This window comes from Parambassis ranga, chromosome 4 (genome assembly GCF_900634625.1).
Source record: "Parambassis ranga chromosome 4, fParRan2.1, whole genome shotgun sequence".
In the NCBI taxonomy this organism is placed as follows: Eukaryota; Metazoa; Chordata; class Actinopteri; family Ambassidae; genus Parambassis; species Parambassis ranga.
This window is the reverse complement of record NC_041025.1, coordinates 21,913,365-21,938,925: the sequence shown is the minus strand read 5'-3', so window position 1 is coordinate 21,938,925 and position 25,561 is coordinate 21,913,365. Positions and strand designations below refer to the sequence as shown.

General features: G+C 46.6%; 1 protein-coding gene across 1 annotated transcript in view; it reads right to left on the bottom strand.

Annotated features, from left to right (window-relative positions):
• The window catches only part of syde2 (synapse defective 1, Rho GTPase, homolog 2 (C. elegans)), a 36,751-nt gene continuing 11,190 nt past the window's right edge, over window positions 1-25,561 (bottom strand). Inside the window, exons 4-8 of the mRNA XM_028403135.1 lie at window positions 17,644-18,761; window positions 12,942-13,068; window positions 6,487-6,668; window positions 4,966-5,197; window positions 1-1,675 (exon numbers count right to left, since the gene is read on the bottom strand). Of these exons, the coding sequence (XP_028258936.1) occupies window positions 972-1,675; window positions 4,966-5,197; window positions 6,487-6,668; window positions 12,942-13,068; window positions 17,644-18,761 (2,363 nt within the window). The 3' untranslated portion in view covers window positions 1-971. The remainder of the gene's footprint in view (window positions 1,676-4,965; window positions 5,198-6,486; window positions 6,669-12,941; window positions 13,069-17,643; window positions 18,762-25,561) is intronic.

The following is a 25,561-nucleotide window of genomic DNA, read 5'->3' as shown; positions in this document are numbered from 1 at the left end:
GTCCATGTGATTGGGAGGCGTGGCTTCGGGGTGAGCTCCGAGAGAAAGGGGCGTGTGTTTACTTTCCAAATCTGGCTGACTCTCACTGAGTTTTCAAAATCTCCTACCCTACCTTTAAATGATGATTCCACATCTTTGCCAGCTTCATGTCAAACACGTCTGTGAATACTACTGACGGCTGTTCAGAACACAGCCGGAGTATTTCTTATACTGCATGAACCTTAATGACATAATCTACACTCCTGCCTGCTTCATAAGTGCATTATTGTTGTACAACATTTAGTGTTTTATACCTTAATAGAAAAGCTCTTTGCTGCCTTAAAAAAAAAAAAAAAAAAAGGAAATCCACCCCAAGACAGAATGTCCATCCTACAATCTTAAGTTAACACTAGAAGTCGAATATAGCAGCTGTGGAATTCAATACTTTCTGAATTAAAATCAATTTTCTGGTCAATAACAGCAGAGTGGAGGCTCCACGACTCAATATAATAATAACAATGCTTCTTCAGATGCACAGTTTGAATATGTTGTCAGCTTCTTTGTACCTAAACGTATGTTGCGATGATGAAACACTGTGTCAAAGCTCATAGGAGGGGACGCATTTCGTTTCAGGGTGGATTGTCCTCCTGATGTACCACCTTCACACAATTAAGGCACCTTTTAAACCCCCGAGGGGTCAATCGGTTCTTCTAATAAGAAGAGAAGCAACAATAACAACATGGAACACAGAACTGGACTGAAACGACGGCGACGACATCAAAGGAAATATCAGCTTTACGGAATGTCTATGGGTAAGGTACAACCTCCACAAGTCCTGTTACATTCCTCCTCATCTCGTCCTTTACGTTTTTGTTTTTTAAAGCAGCGCCGAGCCCACATGCTGCCATGGTGACGCCACAGAGTCTCCATGCACCAAGCACCGTGATCTGTACAGAAGGTTTTTCCCCCCGAGCCTCGCCGGGCTTGATGAGTCAGTATCCGACGTTGAGCTTGTTCTTGTTGAGCTCTCGCTCCAGGTTTCCTATCAGCGTGTCGATGCTCTCCTGCAGGTCTCTCAGGTTCACCCTGTTGCTCAGCACGGGGCTGATGTCCTGGATCTTCATGTAGGCCTGGTAGGTGTGTTCTTTGGGCAACCGAGGGGGCAGGATGTGGTTACACACCCTGTCCTCCTCCTCCTCCTCCTCCTCCTCTTCCTCCTGTTCCTTTAATGGCTGCTCATTGTTTGAACTGTCACTCTCTCCTTCCTCCTCCTCCTCCTCCTCCTCTTCCCCTCTTTCCTCCTCCTTCGCCTCCTCCCCTCTCTGAGGTTGCTCCTGCTCAGCAGAATCAGTCACAGGAGTTGTGACTTCCAGCTGCTTGTCGTCCTGTTGCTTCTCCTGAACCTCTCCTGCTGCCTCTGTGTCCTCTGAGGGGACGTCATCGTAGTCCGCCTCCTCTTTGCTGGGAGGCAGCAGCATGTCAGAGGGGAAGTAGCTCTCGCCGCAGCCGCTCCAGTCGCCGGCGTAGCGGTTGCTCGGGCTGTCCAGGCGTCCTGGTTTGGGTCGTAGAACGCCAGCCATCTCTGCTTCAGAGAGGTTCAGCACCTGGGGGCGCTCTTTCCTCCGCCGTACAAGAGGAGCTGACGGGAGGTCGGCTGCTGGGGTCTGAGAAGAGGACTGGCCGTGTGGATCCACAACTAGAAGAGAGACAAACAGGGAAGTCAATCAAATGTAAATCAGCTTACAAACCATTTAAACGCGTGAATTACAAAAACCCGTATTTTCTCATTTTAGGACATTTTCGAGGTAAACTGTTGCTGCCGGGACAGAGACCAGGAAGCCCACGAACCCTGCTGACAGGATCCAGGATTTAGGTAGGTAACTCATTTCAGTGTATTCTCCGGTTATTTAAAGGACCTGTGTGCAGGATTTGGTGGTGAGGTTGTGTACAACAATCAAATGAATTAAGATTAAGATTAAGAGTTACTTTAGTAATCCCCCAAAGGGAAAATTGGTATGAATGACTGACTACTCCTCAGATCCAAGCAGCCACCACTGGGTCTGAGAAATGAAGCAAAAGTGTTTAAATTGCAGTTCACCCTGTGGCCTCTAGGGGGCTGGCTCCAAAAGCGATTCAATCCCCGCACTCTGCCATGTGAAAAAGTCCTGTTAGCTCCAGTCCAGTACAATGCAGGTGAAAGGAGGCCAGCATCTGACCTGAGCAATGGTCCTGGTTACTATGAACAATACACAGAACAGAGCTCACTGTTTTCATTGAAGAAAGCAGTTCCAGTAAAAACTGCTCATGGATTATCCCGAGTAACCGGAACGTTCCATGTTTATGGAAAGATCCATCACTGTGAACTCCATAAATAGAACTCCTTCCACCTCCATGGTAAACAGTGAGCTGTGACGGCAGATGTGTCTATAAACGCTGGCTCGATAACACCATGAGTGAGAAAATATGTTTTTTTGTAACTTCATGAACAAACATGCTTGAACATGCTTTAAAACTACAAGCCTTGTTTTGACCTCACTCTCATCAAGACAACTATTAGTCGAGGTCATGCCGAGTCAGACGACATGCTGAAGTCACACACCATCCTTCTCTGCTGTTTGTTATCAACTGCTGACTAAACCAGACTTTAAAAATTAACCTGATTCGGAACATTATGAAGGAATCATCTGACTGCACTATAAAAACAGGAGGAGCGAGCACGCCAGCACAACCAGCACAGTCCGGTTACCTGTCTGTCCTGTAACCTACACCTGCAGACAGCGCTAGCTCTCTCTTACTGCATTGGGGGAAGGAACAAACACACAGTTAGGGCTGTCAATCATCTTTAAGACGTACAATGTAAAAAAAAACATTTGGGCTCCTGTGCATGAAGACGTGTCTGTGAAACAGTTTTAACACAGATATGCTGATGAATTATAAAAAACCTCGGCTGCTGCTGCTGATGTAGTGTTTAGATTGCACGCTTTGCACGTCTCCTGAGGCTAAAGACTCGAGCAATTATCAATGAAAACAAACAGAAATGATCCTCCTTTTAGAGACACCGTGTTATTTAATCTCAGACATGATACAGTGATGACACTGATGAAGTTATTAGCTGTCAGCAGAGGAGAAAAAAAGCATCTTGTACGGACGAAAACGAGCGTAAAGATGCTAAATAAAGTGCTTTTAAAACATGTCTGAACACAGAGCAGATCTTCAACACACTTATGCTCTTTGACACTTCCTGTAAATGTTTCTCTGCCCACATGCGCAGTCAAAGCCCCCTGAGCAACAACACCTCGGAGAGTTTGGTATGTGTGTGTGTGTGTGAGAGAGAGAGGCGTGAAGAGGTGGCTGAAAACATCCCATAATGATTGTGAAATGTTAGGGTGACGCTTCAGGGGCTGCAGGGTAAGGTTAAGCCTGGAATGTTTTTAATTATAGTCCAGGCTGTCCTGCATTCTGCTCTGTCCTCTCCCCCCAACAGCACAGAATGCAGGACAGCCTCTCCCCCTCCAGAAACAAATTTTTTTCCTCCAATGTTTGATGCTCCACTTGTGCTTCTGTTTGACTGCCTGCCTTATACAGTCGCTATCATTCTCGTCTCCTTGTCTGGGTGACATAAAGGAGGGTGGAGGGTGTTCAGTTTCAGTGGTTTTACACAGAATTGGTTCAATGTGGGAGTCAGGGGGTGCAGTTACATTTACTAAGGCCCCGTTCACACTGGAGAAAGTCATTCCAGCTAGAGTAGGATTGTATCTGGATAGTCTTTAAGCTGGATACGTTCAGACCTATTTTCAAATCTGGCTATCACACAAGCATGTCCGCACTCAATCTGGCTTGTTTGCAGTCCTCCAAACCACCAGGTGGCGTCTTGTAATATAGAGGCACCAATATTCAGGCCGTGGTAGGGCCGCGTGTGCGCATGCGTCGTGCGTTTTTTTTGTCCCGTGTCACTCCCCGTGAACCGGAAGTAGCACATCGCTAACCGGAAGTAGCATGTCACTAACCAGAAGTATCGCGTCGCTAGCCGGATTCGCTATCTGCATTTGCGTTCAGACCTGAGCCACATTTGAGCCAATCCGGCTAGATCCACCTCCATGAGGTGGATTGAAATCAGGATGGATATAGCCGGATTCGCAGTGTTCACACTAAAACAGGATATATCCGGATACGGCCCAAATCCCACTCTAGCTGGATTGATTTCCCCAGTGTGAACGGGGCCTTAAAGGCTCCACTAGTTCTTCTTCAGACGTCTATCTGAGGCTGATCTGGGTAGAGCTGCACACTACAGAGAAGGATCTACATCTCATCTGTGATGTAATGAGATGATGATGATGATGATGATGATGATGTTGATGTTTTTCAAAACACAGCATGTGCATGTGCATTTTGTAAAAGGTGTGCACTGAGAAAATCACCCCTGATACAGTTAGGCAGTCTTAGCTTTAGGTTTACTAATTAAATGAGCAGTCTGACGTTTTCCCTCTTGAATAATTGTTGACTCTCTTCATGCCTCACACGGAGCAGACAGCTGCAGCTGGCAGGGAGCAGCTGTGCAGGCAGACAGATGACCTGTGCCGAGTGAAGCTGGGTATCTGTCCCTGCTCACGGATTTATCTAAAGGCCGAGAGGAGGGAGGAGGGCGTTTAGGGGGAGGGACCACGCCTTTAGAAGTTTGGTCTACGCTGGGGCTTACTGGCCTGGCTCTGACTGACTCAGCCGACCATGATGAAGCACTTGTGGAGGGTTTCATCTCTGAGGAGCCAACACATGGTGGCCGGTGGCTATCAGCTGCACTCGTGCCAGCAGTGGGTAACCTCAAGCATAAAAGCAGCCCAGCCCTTTAACAGCCCTTTGTAGAGCTGAACCGCAGAGCTGGCACTGATCTTCACAACAGCCTCAGGCAGAAAGGCCGGGCAAGAACAGAGCACACATACAGACAGTAGCAGGGCTGGAAATGACATGTTGTCACACAGATGTAATCACCTGGCCACAGCTGCAGCAGGTAGTGCAGGACTTCGATGTGTTTTTTGAAGTGCAGCGCGCTGGCCAGCTCCTCCGAGTCGATGAAGACTCGGTTGGTGTGACAGGACGCTTCCTGACGCTGGCTCAGCAGCACCGGGCCGAAGCACACCGCCAGGTTCTGGCACGTCATCTTGTTCACCTCTTGGTGGGACGCCACCAGCTTCAGGTGGTCAAGAAGCTTCCGCAGTGTCATCTGATGTAACACAGAGAAATAAGACATGTTATTAGTGTGATTAGTAGGTGCAGCAGAGGCCGCCGGCGCAGACGGAGCTTACGAAGCGAAATTCAAACTTCAGCAGGGCTGTGTTACATCACAGCCTCCTGTACACTGTGGTGCAGACTGACATTTGTACTTCTTGTTATTATTACTTGTGTTGAAGTGAAATAAAACTTTATGACAGACCTATGGTTATAACAGAAAGAGACTGCAGCGCAGCATGCTGTGTGTGTGTGTGCTGCTCTGACAATGATTCAACAGCCATATTCAAGGGACGAATGTGCAGCAATGGATGATGGGCACCATCCCTGTGTCCCATCTCTCATTTGATGTCAATCAAAGGCCCCAAAACGATTTAACCCTTATGCACCGTTCAGGATATTTTTGTCATCTGAGAGTATTTTTTCTGTTTATTTTGGCCATAACTTTGTCAATATGTGAGCAAATTTAATCGTTTTTGCTGAATAAGCTTAATTTTACATAAATTTTGTTAATATGATTCTAACATTTTTCATAGGTCAATAATACACTGTGGGCAAATTTGACCCCCTTTCATGTTGTTCAGGACAAAAACCAACTCTAACTTTAAAGGTAGGGTAGGAGATTTCATTCTGATGCACTTTTTGTTAAATTAGTGTAACTTCTCTTTATAATCAGATAGCAACCGATTAGTTCGGCAGTTTCGCATTAAAACGAAGAACATGAATCATCTGTGGAAGGTTAAAAAAAATCCAGTCCACATTCACCTTTTCTATTAAAAATGAGCCATTTTGTGTGTTTTTTTCCATTTATCAGCACCACCCCTTATGAAATTGGTGATTAAAGGGTTATTAAAATCCTGCAGGAAAATTATTTTTTTTACTATTTTTGATCAGAACTGAAGTTAATTAAAAGGTCTATGCAAAAAAAATATGAAAAAATATTTATCTGGTTAGAGGACGTTTTTGTCCTGAACAACACAAAAGGGTAGTGTTTGCAAACGCTGCACAAGGGTTAAAAAAAAAGTCTGCATGCCTGTTTGGAACAGGGCTAAAACCAGAGGTGTTCACATGAGGTGGTCTGATAGGAGACCTCCATTTCCACCTTGTGTCATCAGAAATGATTCAGTGAAGGTCAGAAAGTGTTCAGAGAATGACGCTGTTATCGCCTACAGAACATAATGGGAGATAAACAGCAGTGATCTGCAGCATCATTACATGCGTCACCCCTCCGCTGCCGGCTGTAATCATATCTGAGCAGAGGATGTGCGGTTTTGTCTGCCTCACCCGCTCCACCTCCGGCAGGATCTCCAGCAGGCTGACGGTGTGCTGCGAGTCGGCCTGGTCGTTCTCGCACCCCGCTGCTCCCATGCGGAGAGGCCTGACGGCCATGGACTCCAGCACCGCCTCATACAGCTGCTTGGTGATCAGAGGGTACGGCAGCTCACGCAGGTAGTCCTTCAGAACTCCTGAGGAGACAAGAAGAACAGAAAGAAAGCAGCAGAGCATGAGAAACAGGGCAGCTTCAGGACAGTGAGGTGATTCCTCAGTGGATAATGAACTGAGAAAACATCCAGCCAGCTTTAATACCTGACAAATACACACACAGTATATCTTTATGAGCTTCTGAGGCTTCTGCTTTAAACTGCCAAACCTGGCGCACTCTGTTGGCTGAAAATTCAGGTTCTATTGTTTCCTAAGGTGATCCCGTGGCGTCTGCTGAAATGCCTGATCGAGTCGGGCGTGACTCCGCAGCCAAAAAGTGTCGGGGGGTGGAGGAGGAGGAGGAGGGTGGGCGGCGCGTTCACACCTGTGACTTGGGCCTCCTGTAGTTCAGACAAACATGAAACCCACGCTGTCTGTCTCTGCTAAGCCCCTGAAATATCACTGGCATGTCTTTTCATCAAAGGGTAAAAAAAAAAAAAAAAAGAGGAGAGGGGTGGGGGGGTAAATACGGGAATAAAAACCCGTCTCCTGGCAGTGTGACAGCTCTTTGTGGTGTCTTAGAGTGTCTGCTCGCTCTTCCCCTCTGCACGGAGCTGGATCAGTTTTCAGAGGAGGCTGGGGGCTGTGTAATTAGCAGCTGGTGCTGCTCCAAAGTAACACACACTTAAAGAGTTTATGACAAGTGACAAGACGGATAATTTTATATTTCTAAAGACCTACACTGATCACATTACCATTACTGAAAGCTTGCCTGGAAAATGCAAAACATGCCCCTGGGGGATGATTTTTATTTAATTTATTTTACTATTTAAAATCTGGCACAGAGGCGTCCACAGGAGCTGCTCAGTGGTGGCAGGCCTGGGAACCTTTAACATGGAGGCCTGCGGGGATGTACTTTGATTTTTGATGACTTATTTCGGGCACATCTGCCTCGGCCTGGAAGGTTGCTACGTGTTGTAATTGCAGGTTTAGCAGCTTTTCCTTTCACTCCGGCCACGTCACCCGGAGACGGCTGCTGTCGCTCCACAGCTTTGGTTTCCAGACACGTATCTTATCAGCTGTTCAGCTTTTCTGACCGTGATATTGGCAACTTTGGGAACACAGAGAGAGAGAGGGATGGCTGCTTCTCGGAACACAGAGCTTGTGCTAACTTGCTTATCAGGAGACGACTCGGGGAATCTATGGGCCTGCTTGTGATTGTCATGGTTTCTGCTCTTATATCTTATATCATCATGCTGCTGCCGTCTACTCATGCCTTTGCACTGCTGTCATGGATTAAGTTCTTCTTGTAGCTGTCTTCCTCCTGTTGTTTGGCACAGTGATTTAAGCAGTGGTGGAAATATTCAGATTGCTGAGAGGGTTTGTGTTCGCTGAGGCTCACCATCAGCAAAGGGACTATAAATTTCTATACATATTAAAAGCTAACTAAACAAAAAAAGTAGCTGCAGAATGAGATCAGGTACATATTAACATATTAACAGAATTTTTGGCATGTCATAGACGATCATGGCTTCCTGAATGCTCCCAGAAATGATGATTTTGTTTTGTCTCGTTAGCTCAGTGGGTTTGTGTTTATTGATTTTTTTAAATTGTTTTTGACACAAAATAATTTAATCTTGAGGAAATATCCTGATTTGAGGCTTAGATCTTGTGATACAGTGTTTTCAGTTTTTCACTGTGACACATGGTGCATTCAAGGACTGTCAGAAAGTTGAAAGTCCAGTGATTCTTTCAGTCTGATGCTCAGAAAAGTGTTTGTAGGTGTGTTTTAAATAAAAGGAGAAGTCACTCAGACGCACACACAGAGTGTGTTTGTGTGTTTAATTATGAGGAGACATGTTCAGTGTCTGTCTGTCATCAGCTCCTCTGATTTGCTGCTGTAAACAGGACATCCTCTGTCTCACATTTCCCTGATTTGTCAATCACATTGCAGCAAACTACAACACGATTCCCTGGAAATCCACTGACATCCCCTTTAGGCCCAGCAGGGAGAACGGTGGCACAATTTAACATGCTCACTTTATAATCCCAGCTAAGTCCCTGATCTGCTCTTTAAGGCAGCCAGACGCTTAACGTTCTTCAGTCTATTCCTGCACCGACAGTCTGCGACCTTCAACACTGCTCATCAATATCTGCAGAGCAGAGCAGCCCAGCTGATGTTTTATCACAGAAGAATTCATTTCATCAGCTGATGGCATCTTTAATTAGATTCATTCAAAGGAGTTAGAGCCTCTGCAGATTGGATTAGAGAGGTAAAGAAGGGTCCTCATTCAGTTCAGTGTTACATGACGATGTCTCAGATTAGTGCTGTGTCTCTTTTCACCACTCAGCACGAACAAAAAGATTCCAAGAGGTCATGCAGCCGCTGGCAGTCCGGTGACTCTATAGGATCTTAAGTGAAATTCCTCCAGAACTACAGACTGAACTGCAAAGAAAATGAACAGAGCAGTCACACAGCCTGGGTCCAGATGACACAGAAGGATGTAGCTCCAACACCAGGTTGGATAAGTTAGCATGCTGAACCAAGATACAAGTACACCTGCCACACATGAAGCATCTAGAGTACCTGTGCGAGCTGCTAGTGTGTCGGCCGTCCCTTTGAATGAACTTCTATTTAGATCTAACACACACACTCACACACTCACACAGTGCATTACTGAGGCAGTAGAGACTGTAGAAAAACAAGCCTCCCATCTGAAGTAGACTAACACACTGACAGCCTACAGGTCAAGGGGTGGGGTGTGTGTGTGTGTGTGTGTTGGGGGGTGGGTGTCTCCAGGCAACCATTCACATAAAACTTCATAAAACATCCCTACAATGAAACACAAGGCTGCTCCGTGGCAGCGTGTTTTTTCCTTGTGTCTTATCTTCATCAGCCTCCGTTTGAAATCAGGCATGAGGGGAATTCAATAACAAGATGATGCATTCACTTGTTCCTAATGCTTCTCTTGACATGCTGATGTCCAGCAGAGATTACACAGAGATCCTCCTGCTTCCCGCTGCCCACCTTCAGTAATAATCTGCTTGTTTTATTGCAGGGAAGCAGACATGAGCCATGTGTTTTCATCCTTATCTTTGTGTGTGTGTGTGGCACCACTTTAAAATGGAAACTCACGCCGGGCAAACACTCTGACCTTCAGTGTGACACAACAACAGCAGGACTGTTTCGCATTACCGAAACAAAACAACCCGCTCTCTAGCTTTCTAGCTTGCGTGCAACGTCCAGCCAGCGTGAAAACAGCACACACGTTTGGTCTTCAATAACTAACAGTTGTGTACGTGCATGAGCACATGCGCTGGTGTTTGTCTGCAGTGAGTAGAATGCAGCCATTCAGGTAAATCATTAGCCTGCTTATGAGTCAGTGCTCCTGTTTACTTTTCTGTTTTACCCCCCTGTTGGTGCCTTATGCACACATCAACACACTAAAACCCAGTGCGATGTGAACACACACACACACACACACACACACACAAGGTCAGGGGCTGAGGGGTGAACAGGTGTGCTTCCCCTGCAGGTGCTTCACTTTCTTTCACAGCCAAGCTGACAACAAGCGAGTGCTGAGAGTCTCCTCTCTCACAGTGAAGCCGTCAGTGTGTTGGCTTCACACCAACACATACACACTATATATAACAACAGAGAGCAAACAGGGGCATAGAAATAAAGCCACCGATAACAGCAGCTTTAAAGTATTCTCATCTATTTTTTTTGTATTCAATTCAATCCTTCAAATGTGCCACCAAACACTACAAGGCACACAATGCACCGGGGCACGGCTCTACCTTTGACCTCTTGTTCAAACAAAGCGGAAGGTCACTCCTCTTGTCAGTGCTGCAGTCAGTGCCTCGCCTGGAGAACAAACCCCTGTTTGTTCTCCGTCCTGCCCCCTCCCTGCTGTCCCGCACGCCCCCGCAGCACCGAGGGGGGGGAGAAGGCCAGAGGAGATGTGTGTGTGTGTGTGTGTGTGTCGCTGCATGTCCAGTGGCGATGGTAAAGCTTTACACAGAGCTGGTTTTTAACTTTTCCACCGCACACCCCGGCCCCACCTTTGAGGACAGTAGGGCTCTTGTGCTGCATGTGGATTATAACCACCTAAAATGTCTGCAGCTACCTATGGATCTCCGACCTGCACCCACCCAGGCCTGGAGCTGGTTGTAAAGTGGTTGCCTGCCTGCCTGCCTCCCTGCCTGGCCCAGGGTTCAGCTAATCCCCCATGCATGAGCCAAATACCATCTGTGTTTGTTCGGCAACAAAGGGGGCACTTGTTAATGACTTTCCATGTCTTCACTGGAGTACTGCCGAGGGTGGGGGGGTGGGGGGGCAAGCGGCAGTGGAGAAGACGAGTCAGGCCAAAGGTAAAGATCAATACCTGTGCTGAGGGCCCGGGACACACTAGCCTCATCATCAGAGAACACATTTTTAATAAAAGTCTGAGACTTTCAGCTCAGCCAACCAGGCGGATCGGTTCTCTCCACCCTCCCTGTTCACTCCTGGCCGTAGCTCTGTTGATAAGGTTTTCTTTCAGCATCTGTAGCTGTAAAGGCTAATGAGCTGTGACTGACCACATCCCCTTTCAGACAGGAGCTGTACCTTTGCTTCCCATGCCAAAGTTGCCCTTGTAAACAGCCGGCAGGAGAACAAATATGAGTAGATTGCTGTATCCACTGGGGTGGGGCCTGTGTCCCTTCCATACGGGGCTGTCACCCTGAGCAGCTGACCCTGTTTTTAATAGTGTAGGTCTATAGAAACCTGTGTGCTGCAAACATTTAAAAGTATATACACAACATAGTGTTGTTATTCCATCAAACTACCTGATTAAAATCATCCAGATCCAGCATTTTGTCACTGAGTTATGCCCGTTAGCTTTCATGCTAGTGGTAATCTGTACGTTACAGATTAGCTACAGATCAGTGGGAGATGATGCTGTTTGTCTTGACTTCTCGCAGCGTGCTGCCCGTGTTGACAACACCTTTTCGAGAGAGTTGTGATTCGAAACAAAACACTGAGATCTGAAACAATGGAGGGCTGCGCACTGAGCATGTTTTGCAAGCTTTGGATTGAACTCTGACCCGCTGGATAATCCCTTTCACTGCCTGCACTTTTAAATTAGCCTGCTCACTTCCTCACTCATCCATTCGCTGTTCACTTATTAGCCTCAAAACTTGACATGACTGTTTCTGTATTGCTTTTATATATTTTTTTTAATCCCTCACCTCATTATTGATGACATGTTTAGGCTGTATTTTCAAAAACTCTCCAGTACACAGTGACATTCCGATCAATCAACTGGCGTGTTTCGACCAAATGTTTCAGGGAAGTATGGTTTCTGACCAAACCTATGATTATATCCCAGATGCACATGTTTCATAAACCACCCCCCCCCCCTCCCCCTCCTCTGACTCAGGCCCATCTGCAACAGCAACTCGCTTGGCGGAGCAAATTTAGGCAGCGAGCAAAAACCAACAATCCTCGCCGGTGCTGGCCCTTTTTTTCTAACCCGCTCAACTGTTAACTGTGTTCTTTGCCCTGCCATGCAAATGCAGGACGATCAAAGCAGGCATGATAGGACGACGCCTATATGGGGCCTCTTCCCAAAACCAACAGCATCTCCTACAATGGCCAGGGGTTTCCATGGTCTTCCTCCTTTTGTGGGAGGGGGAGGGGGGCAGGGGGGGTAAAATCATGACCAAGTCATTTTCTACAACTCGAACTTCTGTCCCACCTCCTGGAAACATCCCTTGTTACACAGCTGGTTTAATGTGAGGCTGTACATCCACACTTTAACACAGATCGGCTGCAAACAAACAAACAAAGCGTGTCTCAACCACAAACCTGCAGCAGAAAGAATGACCTGAATGTACATGCGTTCCCCTCAGGCTCTGGTCTATATGTCGGCTAATAGGCTTTCACTGCAAACAGCAGCCTCTCACACACTTGTACGTGCAGATCGATCTGCAGCAGTCAGTCACACCGGATCTGATCGATACCACAGTCAGACTGCATTAGAGCGATTGGTTCTGTTATATTTCTAAGCTGGAACATGTAACAATTTCAATCATTTTCAAGCAAAAACTGCTGAACACTGACTCAGTTTAAGCTTAAAAACGTTTTTCTTTGTCTTCTTAGTGAAAAATCAAAGAGTTTGAGGAAGTAAAGTCATTTTTCTGACTCTTTTAGAAGCTGCTGCAGCCTTGAGTGATGCTGAAATACAGAGATCAGAATATTTTGCAGACAAAGAAAGAAGCCATGTAGTAAACTGACTAACAGTGTGTGTGTGTGTTCTTACAGATCGTTTTACCTGTGATGACGTTGATGTCTGGATACGTGTTTTCACACAGCTCTGTGCTGTGGCTGTCCCGCTCAAACGCCTCCCGCAGCTCCTTCTTCACGGCCGCAGAGCCGCAGAGACGGTACAGACCCACCACCTGCACACACACACACACACAAGTAGGTCAAATAAACATGCATGGCTCTAAGAGTCAAACAGTTGACAGCAGGGAAGACATTTTTTACAGCCCTATGAATCAACTTGTAGCATCTGTATTTAAATAATGTGCTGGACGGCAGCCACAGCAGAAGTCACGTGTCGGCTTTATCTCTGTGAAATGAGGAAGGACAGAAAACCCCGTGTTTGGATGCTTATCATACTCGTACATTCAAGTATTTGTACTTTAATTTTTGCTTTTATGCACTATGTATGTTGTGGTATGTGATCTTATCTGTACTCATCCCGTCTTTTATGAGGATTTCTTTACGTGATTTTTTATGATTGACGATTTGGGCTACATATAGAAACTTGACCAGCATCTGCTTCTAGTGCATGTACTGTAGATAGTTACAGCTGTAATTTAAATAAACAGTAACCAGAACATTGTTACATTCTTCATACTTGGCGAGCTACTTGGTAGCACTGTTAGCATAGTAGCTAATAGCTAGGTGAGCAGATCTCGATTAAAACCGTGCACGATGTTGCACACGATTATTTCATTATTAAATATCTGTAAACTTTTAAACAACTACCTAAAGGGCTACATCTCCTGTAGTTAGCGAGCTAGCTGCTCTGCTCTGTGCTCTTGTTACTGGATAGATAAAGAGACTTTATTGATCCCATCAGGTAAATTGTTATATTATAGCACTGAAGAATGGGCAGCAGTGGGCTCAGTCCAATAACCCGGAAGGTTGGTGGTTCAATCCCATGTCAGGCTTTGAGCATGAAAAAGAAAGAAAAAAACAAATCTAGTGCAACAAATTAGAATGTGAATTCTGGAATGTGTAGTGGACACAGGATACATACTAAGTTGTACGATGATGGATAAATAAGCTTTTTACTGCCGGACGCCAGCATTTGATTTGTATGATTTTGTGGAGCCACCACAACACTTTTAGGATAAACAGTAAAGCTGTCAGCGACATAAATAATACATAATTTACAGCTGCAGTTACAGATATATCTGTTTAAACACTATCATCCAGCCAAGACAGACCGTTCCAGCTCTGAGACTAAATAAACACACAATTAAAACCTGCGTGCATGTTCATCGTCTGTAAAAGTGACCAGAAGTGAAATGTTTCCCGAGGTTTGATGAAGGTGTCACATCCTTCTTACTGAGTGGATAAACACGGAGCTCCTCTAAAACCCAGGAGTGACAGCTCTGCATTAAAGAGCCGTCTTCACCTATGCCTTCAGAGTGAGACCTACAGGAACCCAAGACCTCTGATGGTCTGATCGCTGAGCCACGCCGCTCTCCTTGTTATGTCGGGATTAGGCCCGGCTACAGACATACCATAATTTCTCCTACATGTGTCTGTCTGGTATGTGGCATAGCAGGCCAACTGGTGTGGTTGCCCCGGTAACGTGTTAAGTCAGTGGGCTGTGAATGGCGGTCCGGTTCCACACACACACACACATTTAGCCGGCCCTTCCGGGCTCCAGCGTAGGAGCGCTGTAATGTCTCCCCGTCCCACCAGATCAACTATTTGTGAGCTCTCCTCGTTTTCTAAACCTCACACGAGAGGCAGAGAGGAGGACAGATTAGGCCGGGATTTGGCTTTGTGTGCAAGTAAACAGAAGTCACTGGGCACAATGAACAACAAGTCCATTCAGAAAAAAAAGAGTCTTTCTCTTTGAGAGCGAGCCGAGTGCAGGCGGGGAACAGCTGTTAGCAAAAAAAGGAGGGCTTGCACTCATGCACTGCGGCTGCCGGGCAACACAACAGGCAGCACCAGCCAAGGCCGAGTATAAGAGGAAGAAATAACCTTCACATGAAAGGGGGTCCCCCCCGACAGCAGACTGGATGTTCTGGGGTTAGCTACAAGACTTTATTGAAGCATTAAAGATGACAGGAAATAAGGAAAAATGACTTCTCTACTGCCGGGAAACAACTCTACATACTCTGGTATGAGTCAAAGTCAGTCTGCTGCCCTCCAATCCACTAGGTGTCGCATCGTAAAACTTAGACCCCATTAAGACCCCATTAGGACAGGGTCGTGTGGTTACTTCAGGTTCCTCTGTGGTCCAGAACACATTCATTCCTTTGTATTTTTACACACAGCTTTTGTACGTGACCTGAATACTGAACCCAAATCTGGCATCACTAGCCAGATTCACGAGCTGCATTTGTGTTCAGACCTTAGCCAGTTTTCAGCGAATCCGGTTCAAACCCACCTCTTAGCGGTGGATCTAGCCAAACTGAAGCAGGATACAGCCCGAGAGGGACTGAGTCTGTTAGATAGAATCACCAGTCCTGGCTGTTATGGAGCTAGCGAACGATCTGAGTCACATGTTGGGAGGATAAACAGCCTTTTTTTGGTACATACTTTTTATGCTGGTCTCATATCTGAATCAGATCTTTTCCAAAGAAGTCACAACATCAGTTGGAGCGATAACATTTACTGTAACACCTCCAGCTTCTGTGACTCAAGTCTGAATCAAACGGCATCACATCGACAAAATACACAGACCTACACACACACACACACACACACACAATAACATCCCTTTATTTTAACACATCATCCTCAGTGAAGCGACTGCGTCCTCTATGAACTCTAGCAGAATGTGTGTTGCTGAAGTTTGAACCAATCAGATGGCTCTATCAGCTCCAGTGATAGCAGAGCTGGTGTTCGGCAGCAGTGGACAGACTGTCTCTCTGGACTGTCTCTGTCCTCCTGTCCTCTGCAGCTAACCTCACCATTGAACATGGACCCTGTTCCACAACCCTGCCATGACTGAAAAGAGCCTTTACGTAATGAAGATCTACATATGAAAGCTACAAGGTACTTCCTTTAAAAGACAGATCAGCCCAATGAACACAACACCAGGAAGTCTGAAATGAGTTTAGCTGTTCCCAACATCTGCGCCTCTTTCACAGTCATGTATGACACATGTAGGTTACCAGCATGGCTCCTTTTTTTAAAATGAAACGCCTCGTTTTAAAGGGCTGAGTGCTCGCATTCATACCTCCCTCCATCTTCTGCCGTCTTTTCAAAACCCCCACAATCATCTAGCGTCTTAAAAGCTCGGAGAAGCCCTCAGGACACGCAGCTCAAAGACTCCATCAAACATCCACACCATCATTTGTAAAAGTACAAAGCTACACGCTAGTTCATGCTCGCTTTGGTGACACAACCAGCGAATTCCTTCAGGATCTGGTGTCAGCCCCGTCCTAACCCTCGTCTGCTGACAACCTGGAGGAGCCCTTACACTTGATCTCAGACTGATAGGATGTCCAAAGTCTACACTGCACCTAAGTAATGAAAAAAAAAAAAAAAAACGGAGGAAACGCTGTGAGGGACAGAAGAGGGTGAAACAGACACAGGAGGAGACAGAAAGAGATAAGAATCACAGCACAGCAGTTCAATTAAAGGAGGAAAACTGAGCTAGGAGATTAAAACCTGCTGGCATGGTGCGAGTGAGTGAAGAGGCAAGTGCAAAACAACTATTGATAAAGCATCGCACACAGCGTCACAGTCTGCCTTAACTCCCAATACAGGCAAAGAGGTGGAGCTGGTCGTAGAAAATATAATACATGTATAAAATATAAGACCAAATGTTTGTCAAACAATCAGATCAATGAATAGCCAAGGAGGAAGACGCTGATATAAGCTGCAGACATCGTGTTGCAGAAGCCCCTAGGTCGTCCCTGAGGGTGTCATATCATCTAAAACAGGCCAATAACTGCTTGTACTTGGTCGGAGCCACGTTTGGTTCAGCCCTGCATGAATAGCCTGAAGCCTGGTGAGATCGATTTTAACACTCCGGGGGTTTGGTTGGATTTAAAGCTCAATGAAGTCATCTCCTAATTCACATCAGCACTCGCTAAAAACCAACCATTAAACGAGCCACCTTTGTGATCACACTATTACAAATGGGGTCTCTGTGGTTGTATTGCACAGATGGCAGAGGGTGGGTGGGGGTTTGATGTGATGGAGAAGCCTTAATCTTCGCTGAATGGCCCCAGGCGCTGCCCCTAGTGTGGCCCCCTCCAAGAGTGATCAGTCAGGAACACACGGGTCACAGACACTTTTACTGCCACTGAGGAGAAACACCGTGGCCTCTCTCTCTCTCTCTCTCTCTCTCTGCCCCCTTTTTATTTTACTGGCCTGATGGGCTTCAACATGAAATGTGAAGGGAGACAATCACATGATCCAGGACACCAGTCTCTCTGTCTCTGTCTTGAATAAGAGAGCCCCAGGAAGCTCAGAGACTCAGTGACATCATGAAGAGTGCTACATTTCTCTATTGAGAGTTATGACTGGCTGCAGGGCGAGCACTCACGGAGCTAAAAGGATGCTGCGGATGTGGGATTATTTCTCCAGCTATAAACACAGAAATGCATTATATAATTGTATCCTAGCAGCCTTGTTTTCATAGGAATCCATATCTGTTTTTACAGAACTGGATTCGACCGGCTGTCTGAATGATTATCAGACTACAGGAGCACAGAAGCTGCTGATCCAATTCAGATAAATCAGAAAAACAACATGAATCCCAGACTCACCTGGCAGCCTCTCTTCTCGATCTCATTGATGCACTTGCTTATAAGCAGTGGCACCATCAGTCCCGTGTTCTCTTTCTCCACCACCCGCCAAGCCTCCACGCCAAACACCAGAGGCTCCCTGTCTCCGTCTGGCCCGCCATCCAGCGAGTTCTGCCACTGCTCCATCAGGCTCAGCTTGACGTAGATCAGCCCCCGTGGCTCCAGCTTCACCGCCAGTTGGTGCGAGCGTGTCACCCTGAAGAGCGTGGGCAGCACCACCGTGCCGTGGCAGCAGACGCGGTTGCGTTTGGGAGTGGGCTCCCAGCTGAACACCACCAGCTTCAGATGCTGGGCGTTCTCCAGCTCGATGTTGAAGGTGTGGTCCATATCCAGGAAGGTCGTTCGGCAGGTGAGGAGAGCGGTTCGTGCTTTGTTAACCGAGTCCACCTGGATGGCGCAGTAGACATCTCGAGAGTCAATGCGTGGAGGTTTGAGGTCCTCTGCGCCGTAGAAATGCAGACTCATCAGTCCAGAGATGTACTGGCTGCACTTTGGCTGCTCTGTGAAGCTGTAATGACGGAAAGCATCGATGTCCAGCTCCGTCCCGTTGAGTCTGGAGCTTCCTCCTTCAGAGTCCTTGCCTTTCCCCCCCTTCCCCTCTGCAGAGCTGTGCTTCCCAGATTTGGCGACCAGCTCTGGCGAGTCGCCGTCACTGAGGTAGCCACCTTTACTTGCGGACTTTGAGCTGCCGTTGCTTTTCTTCTTGTTGAAGCTGTGCTGCGTGGACACGCTGCTGTCCAGGTGGTAACGTGAGATCACGTTACGGCTCGCCTGCCCACCTCCAGATGAAGCTAATCGTGGAGGACCTGAAGTCTGAGAGACGGTCTCTGAGCCGTTGTTACGAGGAGAATGGGCCCTCGGCTCTAACTGGCTGTTCCCACTGCTGCTGCTTTGGGTCCCCTTGACGCTGAGTTTCCGGCTGAGTTCTGGAAGCTTCTTCATCTTCATGGAGATCTTCCTGACGGTGCGCGGAGACTTTATCTTATCTGGGAAGGACCAGTTGATCGAGCTGCTCTTCTTGGCCGGGTTCGGGCTGGAGGGAGGCGAGAAGCTAACGGCGTTGGGCAGTTCAAGAACATCTGCAGAACAGGCAAAAAAAAACTGGTTAAAAAGACTGAATTTAAATTTTTCACTGGTTGTAACACATCAGGAAAAATGTTCAGAAACAAATGGGCACCACCAGCCACACATCCTTAAACTGTAATCACTGGTTTCACAAGAATGTCTCCTGTGATTACAAGTAGCTGCTATGATGTCCAGTGAAGACAGACAGGAAGAAGAAGATTAAAACCAAAGGCAACATGTGCATGAGCCATAATTTATAGTCTCTCAGAAAGGTGCTACACCTCCACAGCACATCATCAAGTGATTAGGTTTACACAGAAGCCCGTAATCCAGTGACAGATATATTTAGCTGGCAACGCTTCGTATAAACACTTCAGGGCTATATAATACAATTATAGTCTATATATGGAAACCTAGACAGTGTCCAAGATTATACACAGTTTAACAGAAAAGGGGTCTGATATGAGTTTATATGAGGTCTCATTGCTTATAGTGAGGAAATGGAAGTGGAATCTCATCAGCTGCAGAAACACTGATGTCTGTCTGGAAACACCAACTCCTCCGAGGCAGAGCTAGAGTTACTCAGTCATTATTCAAGCTGAAAAAAAATCCATGTGGAGTAGACGTCTACACGGACGTGAAACGCGAAGAGCGACAGCCGTTGTTTAGTCTACACGCCTGAAACTGTGGCTTTCATCATAAAGGGTTGTGTCCATGCCGTCGTCAGCCGGTCACTCACCCGACATGAGAAATAACGAATCTACTGATTCTGCCTGTTGACACGTTATCATCTGGACCCTGCGAAGTCTCTGAGAAATGACATTACAGTGTTTTATATGATCAGTCCTGCCAGGGTCGTGTGTGAACGATGATGAATGATGAATTTCCTGGTGCTGATGACTCATCATGCACTTTGCAGGTTGATAATAATAATCAAGCAGCCACTGAAGTGCTCTCTTGAGTTGTGCTTTATTAGCTGGTAGTAACTGTGAAGCTGCTAGCTGCTGATGGTGCTTGCCGACCAATCGAAGCAGTAAGACAGGCTGGAACTAATGTTCTGGCATAGTACTTCCTGCAACTTTTAAAATAATGTAATCGTCACAAAGACAACATTTTTTTTAACCATTCACCTTCCAGTGTCATGCTGCCTGAACATTGTTCTGGGATTGTAACTCACAGAATAGAACAGACACAGTGATGATGAGGACATTGTGACTGGCCTCTGGCTCTTTAGCTGTTTAATGCACACTATGTTCTGCCAGTGGTTAAAACATCTGCTTACATCTGGAGTGCACACTTCGCAGCCTGTAAAACCAAAACAATGAATCAGCTGTAGGCTCTGAATAAGCTGGGTGATCATTTATGACCACAAACACTTCCTGTCTGATTACTGTCCATATAAAACAATGGATTGTAGCAACTTTACCACACCTACAAACAGCATTTACCATTTCTTTACACCATATCCACCTCTATGTGTTCATCCAAACAAATTTGAGATTCAAACTACAAGCTAGTTTCTACATCAGCAGTCTTTTAACAAGACTTCCTGCACGGATAACCTGCCTGTTTCACCCTGCCACGGGGGAAACCTCGCTGCATGGGTCGAGAAAAGATTAAGGCACATGACTCAGATTTACCTTCTGATTCAGAGGCCTGGGTATTTAAAGGTTTATTACAACGAAGTAATGATATAAACCTTTATTCATTTCTTGAACTGCAAACGTGTTTAATGTTGTGTAACTGCTTCTGAATCAACAGTGATTCAGTCGGTAAACAGAAAGAGAGGCAGAGGGAGAGCCTGACCCTGCCAACATCACCAGCTCTATTTTCAGAGGGGACCTGCTGTGCTATTCTGGGGGCGAGTGAAAAGAGGGAGGCAGAGGAGGTGCAACAGGATGCAGGGAAGGGTAAGACGGGGGGCAGGAGCAGGGCAGGGTGTAGCCGGCAGATGAGGGACAAAGGCGCCCCTTGTCCAGGCACTCGGAGGCCTGGATGGTCGACTGGAAGGCTGGCAAGCCGGTCTGGTGAATGTACAAATGAACACGGCTGTTCTCTCACATTCCTCGTCAAACCATGTTTAGCCCCCTTTTTTAGCCGAGCTGAGTAGCTTTCCCTGTCACGGCTTCCTGCCAGTAAGAGACACAGAGGCGCACTGAGAAGGGAGAAAATGGGTGGAGGGGCCTAGAGGTGCAAATACGCCAAACAACATCTGGGGAAGGGGGGGGTCAGGTACACAGAGAACTCCGGTCACATCTGAAACCAGGTTTTCAGGAGAGAAATCCCTGGTAACACGCAACACGGCTGACTCAGAGTTCAGTGAAGGTCCTATCATCATACTTTTAATTACATGATTCATCAACTCACGCATTGCTGCCTAGACAATAAAACAAGGGACTGAAATGACCTCGAGTTATGGATTTTATCTTAATTCCTTAGACGAGGAACAAAAAATAGTTTTAAAGTCAAAGATCAATCTACATCAGTGACTAACAGCTGTCGTCCCATTTCTTTGATAATCACATCCAACATCCCTGTAAGGCAAAAGTGCCGCTGACAAAGTTAATGACACCTCACTAGCTGAGGTTCAGGGCCGATGGTTTGACACCCAACCCTCCAGGGCCATGTTCTGAGGGGTCAAAGGGCAAAAGGTCTGCATTCCTCAGGGTGACACCTGAGCCGAGTAACTGTGTCCAACCCCCAACACTTTAACACGCACATGCACTCAGCAGATTACTGTAACACAAAGAGAGAGTGTATGTAAGAATGCGTTCATAAAGACACACACACACACACACACACACACACACATGGCCTCCCTGACCCCGTCGCCCTCCTCAGGCACCCGGCCACTGACACCTCCTAACAAAGCCCAGGAATTTATGATGATGGCTTTTCAGAGGCGCTGGCACCGGGCAGGTGCAGTGTGAAGCAGTGTAGGGTGTGTGTGTGTGTGTGTGTGTGTGTGTGTGTGTGGGATGGTCATTATCAAATATGGCTGATATTTATTTCCGCAATTCACTAGCATGAGCCAGATTGCCACTCTAGCTGACGCCAAGATGTAAATAATAGTCAGATAATGTGCGCTGTCCTCTGATTAAACTAATATTGGGCGCCTGCTTTACAAGAATGTGAGAACGTGTGTGTCTGGGTGTGTGTCTGTGTGAGAGAGAGAGAGAGCGAGAGAGAGAGAGAATGAGCGAGCGTACTGATAAGCCTTAGAAGGAGACAATCATCTGCTGTCCCTGATTGCCCCTGTAAAACCACTTTGTGTTGACTTGTGTTTGTGTCCGTACAAGCACGTCTGCCAAACGTGTGCTGTTCAGTGTAAAAGCAGAAAGAAGCAGGGCGTGCTGACAAACAGGGGAATGTAAATACGCAGATGAATGGCGTGCCTGTGCTGTAGTTTCTTCACTTGGTGACCGAGGTTCAGCTACGAGCTGCTTCCTCTCTTCTCTTGATTCGCTTTTAAATCACGCGGTGTTGGAAGGCCTTTCAGGGGCTGCAGGAGCTCGGCCGTTTCATTACAATGGTTACAAAACCCCCGCTAATATATCCAAGCATGCAGTCCTTCTCGCTAGCACAACATGGCCCCCTGCCAAAGCACTCCTCATGTAGCCTAACACGGCTCTAACTCTGCTCTGCTCTAACTCAGAGAGGCTGCTAATTCACCGGCCTCGCTGCCACCATCCCAACCAGTCTGGTATGTGATGGCTGTTGACAAATGACTTTTTTCAATACACTGACAAACTGGAGAAGTGCCAGCATTAAATGGCTTAAATGGTGTGCAGGACTCTTTGCCAGTATTTCCTCAAAAAATTGATTTTTTTGGGTGAACTGTCCCTTTAAACTTGAGCACGGCTGTTTAAACTGTCATCCATGTGTCCTGCATGTGATTCAGCGCAACAAGCTGAGTAAACCAAAAGACAAACAGTCACAACCAGGTGCTGACGTGTGAGAAGAAGCTCTGCTTTCATAAACACCTGTTGGACGCACAACACTGTTGGAGTCTGGAGTCACCGGTGCTGCAGCAGGGAAAGTGTTTCAGGCCTCCTAGATCCAGCTGCTAAAGCTTCTGTATCACATCGACAACGTGGCTTTACATGATGCAGCAAATACACTGAGGAGAGAGATGCTAGTCCTCCAAGCTACCTGCGAACATCAGCTGACCAAATGTGTGATCATATTACACGATGCCATCATATCATGGGCTTCAAAGGACTGAGTAGGAAGGGTAGTCTGGGCATGGTGAGGCTACATGAACATGTATTTTCAAGGACTAAAGAATCAACTTCATGTTATGTTTTCCTGGTAAAGACGGACCGAAATGAACTCTCCATGATCCCAAAGTCTCGCTCAGTGTCAGTTGTCAGGGTCTGAAGTACTTCAGGAAGTAATCAAACAGACACTTGTCATAGTGGAATAGAAATCCCAGTGTTTTGGTGGCTTGCAGACACACCAGTGCCGAAGTATAAATGGTCATGAACAGCACAGGCTACACATGTAAACAGTGAGGAAGGACTTAAAGAAGGATTTGGTCATCTTGACTCAACTAAACTTCACTAGTGTGACTGGAAAAGCTTCAACATACGCATAAAATCCTTCAGACCTGCACAGCTGCTCTGCTGATGGAAATGAAGAACAGACCATAAAGAACAAGCCCTGGAAGAACTATGTGACCTGTGCTTCACATCTAACTGCCGGGCTAAGGAATCTGTTCTGGTTTTGAAGTGCGGCGCTCTCACATTGTTGCTCTTCTGAGTTGTTGACTTCCTCCAGACCCAACCGTGCAATCGACAGCCTGGATTATGTTCCAGGTTTGAACTCGGAGGCTTGAACTCTCTGTAACATTAGCAGCCGGGGCCAATTCTCAAAGCGCTGCAGCCAGTGTGACCAAAACAACCCCCAGAAATAGCTCTGATCCCATTCTGAGCGCCGGCCAAGTCAGATTCCCCAAACAGGCGCTAAAAGGGAACAAGAGATTTGGGAACGCACCGAAACTCTTCACCACCACCACCCCCACAAAGTCCATCAATCATTATTGTCCATACAAATAGAGCATTCAGATGGACAAAAAGGCAGTCAATGGGCAGCACACGAGGAGTCTGGAGTGTATCCGGTGAGAGAAAAAGAAGCAGCCAGCCGGACAGAGGAAAACTATAGTCGCAGAGAGTCATCTACATCTGCAGCGCTTCATTAATTCAGCAGACGCCCTTATTCAGGCTCAATCAACGAAAGCCCTGTCAGACTTTTATCCCCTGCAGATAGTGTGAGTCTGTATGGGCTCATTTTTATGAAGAAGCAGAAGCAGAGGATGACAGCAGTGCAGTGTGACACTGTGGCACAGACAGTCATGATGTGGGTCTTTAGTGAGGTTTAGCACCAACCATTTTTTATTATGATGATGGCTGTAAACAGTGTGTTTGTGCAGCTTTAAGTTCCTAAACTGCATGTGTGTAGCTGGTGAAAGACTTGGAAGCTGCTGGTCGCTGTGCTGGTTTACATCAGAGCGGTAACTAAAGATGCAACAGGTTTAGCTCGGATTAAAGAGATGTTACGATAGCAACACCTCTGTGTGGTTTACAACGTGATTAGCTGTGATGCTCTAGCTTAGCTTAGCTTAGCATAATGACTGTAAAGGGAAACACAAAACTAAATGTCATGACTTTATGCTAAAGGTTCAAACATGCTAATGTATTGTTTTTCCTTGTCACAAAGGTACTGACTTTCTTGAACTCCCATAATCCTTCACTCTGCATAGATGGAAAGCTGCACAATCTGACACCATCAAATTTGATCTGAGCTGCACACTGGTGCAGACTCGTGTTATCAATCATCTGGGCAAGGGAGGCAAAATGTGGAACAACAAATTCAGCAACTAATCAATATCTATTACACAGTGTTTCAGTCTCTCTAGCAAAGTAAGAAATATACTGATCGATCAATAATCATCCAACCACAAAGGACAGTCAGTCGACCAGCTGTGTTTATCAGACAGGTCAGTTATAGATATGTTAACAGGCCTAGTTTGAGGGAAGCCGGGGACGTTGCTCTTTTTTTTTTTTTTACCCGCAGTGAAGTGTGGGATGGCGTCAAAGCTCCACCCCCTCCACCACCCCTCCTCCTCACCCACAGAAATCAATTGCAAAGTCAACATTCAACAGCAGAGAGGGAGGCAGTTCCGGCATAGAGAGAGAGAGAGAGAGAGAGAGAGAGAGAGGGGGGAAAAAAGAAAAGAAAAACAACACTACTGCTCCAGTGAGTAAAGCCCTGACTGTCACAGCCCCGCTGCTGCTGCTGCTGCTGTCAGACAGGAGTTTTATAACGGGATGTAAAATGAGGTGTAGGAAAGGAACATGAATCACTCCCGAAGCAGGTAGAACGCCTTTCTGTTCACACAGGCTGCCTCTGTAAAGAAACTGCTGAACAAGACACTACAAATACGTCCACTCATCTGCTGACCCAGCACGAAAAGGCCTTAATGATGCCAGCGAGCTTCCTCTCGGTCTAAAAACCTCTCACGCCTTGAAATAGCCTACTTTTAATTAGCTGCATGATTAGTGCCGTTCCTGGGCCGGTACACTGAGACTCACTCTGGGGCTGGTTTAATCCTAATCCTACAAGGAAAGTCTCTCAGGACAGAGAGTTTTGCTGAGCCACACGTGATGTCAGCGAGTGCCAAGAGTTTCAATGGGGATCAAAGAGTTTATCAGCCGCCAATCAAAACCTGCGTCCTTGTCAAGAGCGGATTCGTTTGGCGGGATAACGCTTTTAAAAACTGCAGGCTCGTTGTTTCTGAGTTTATTCCAGTTAG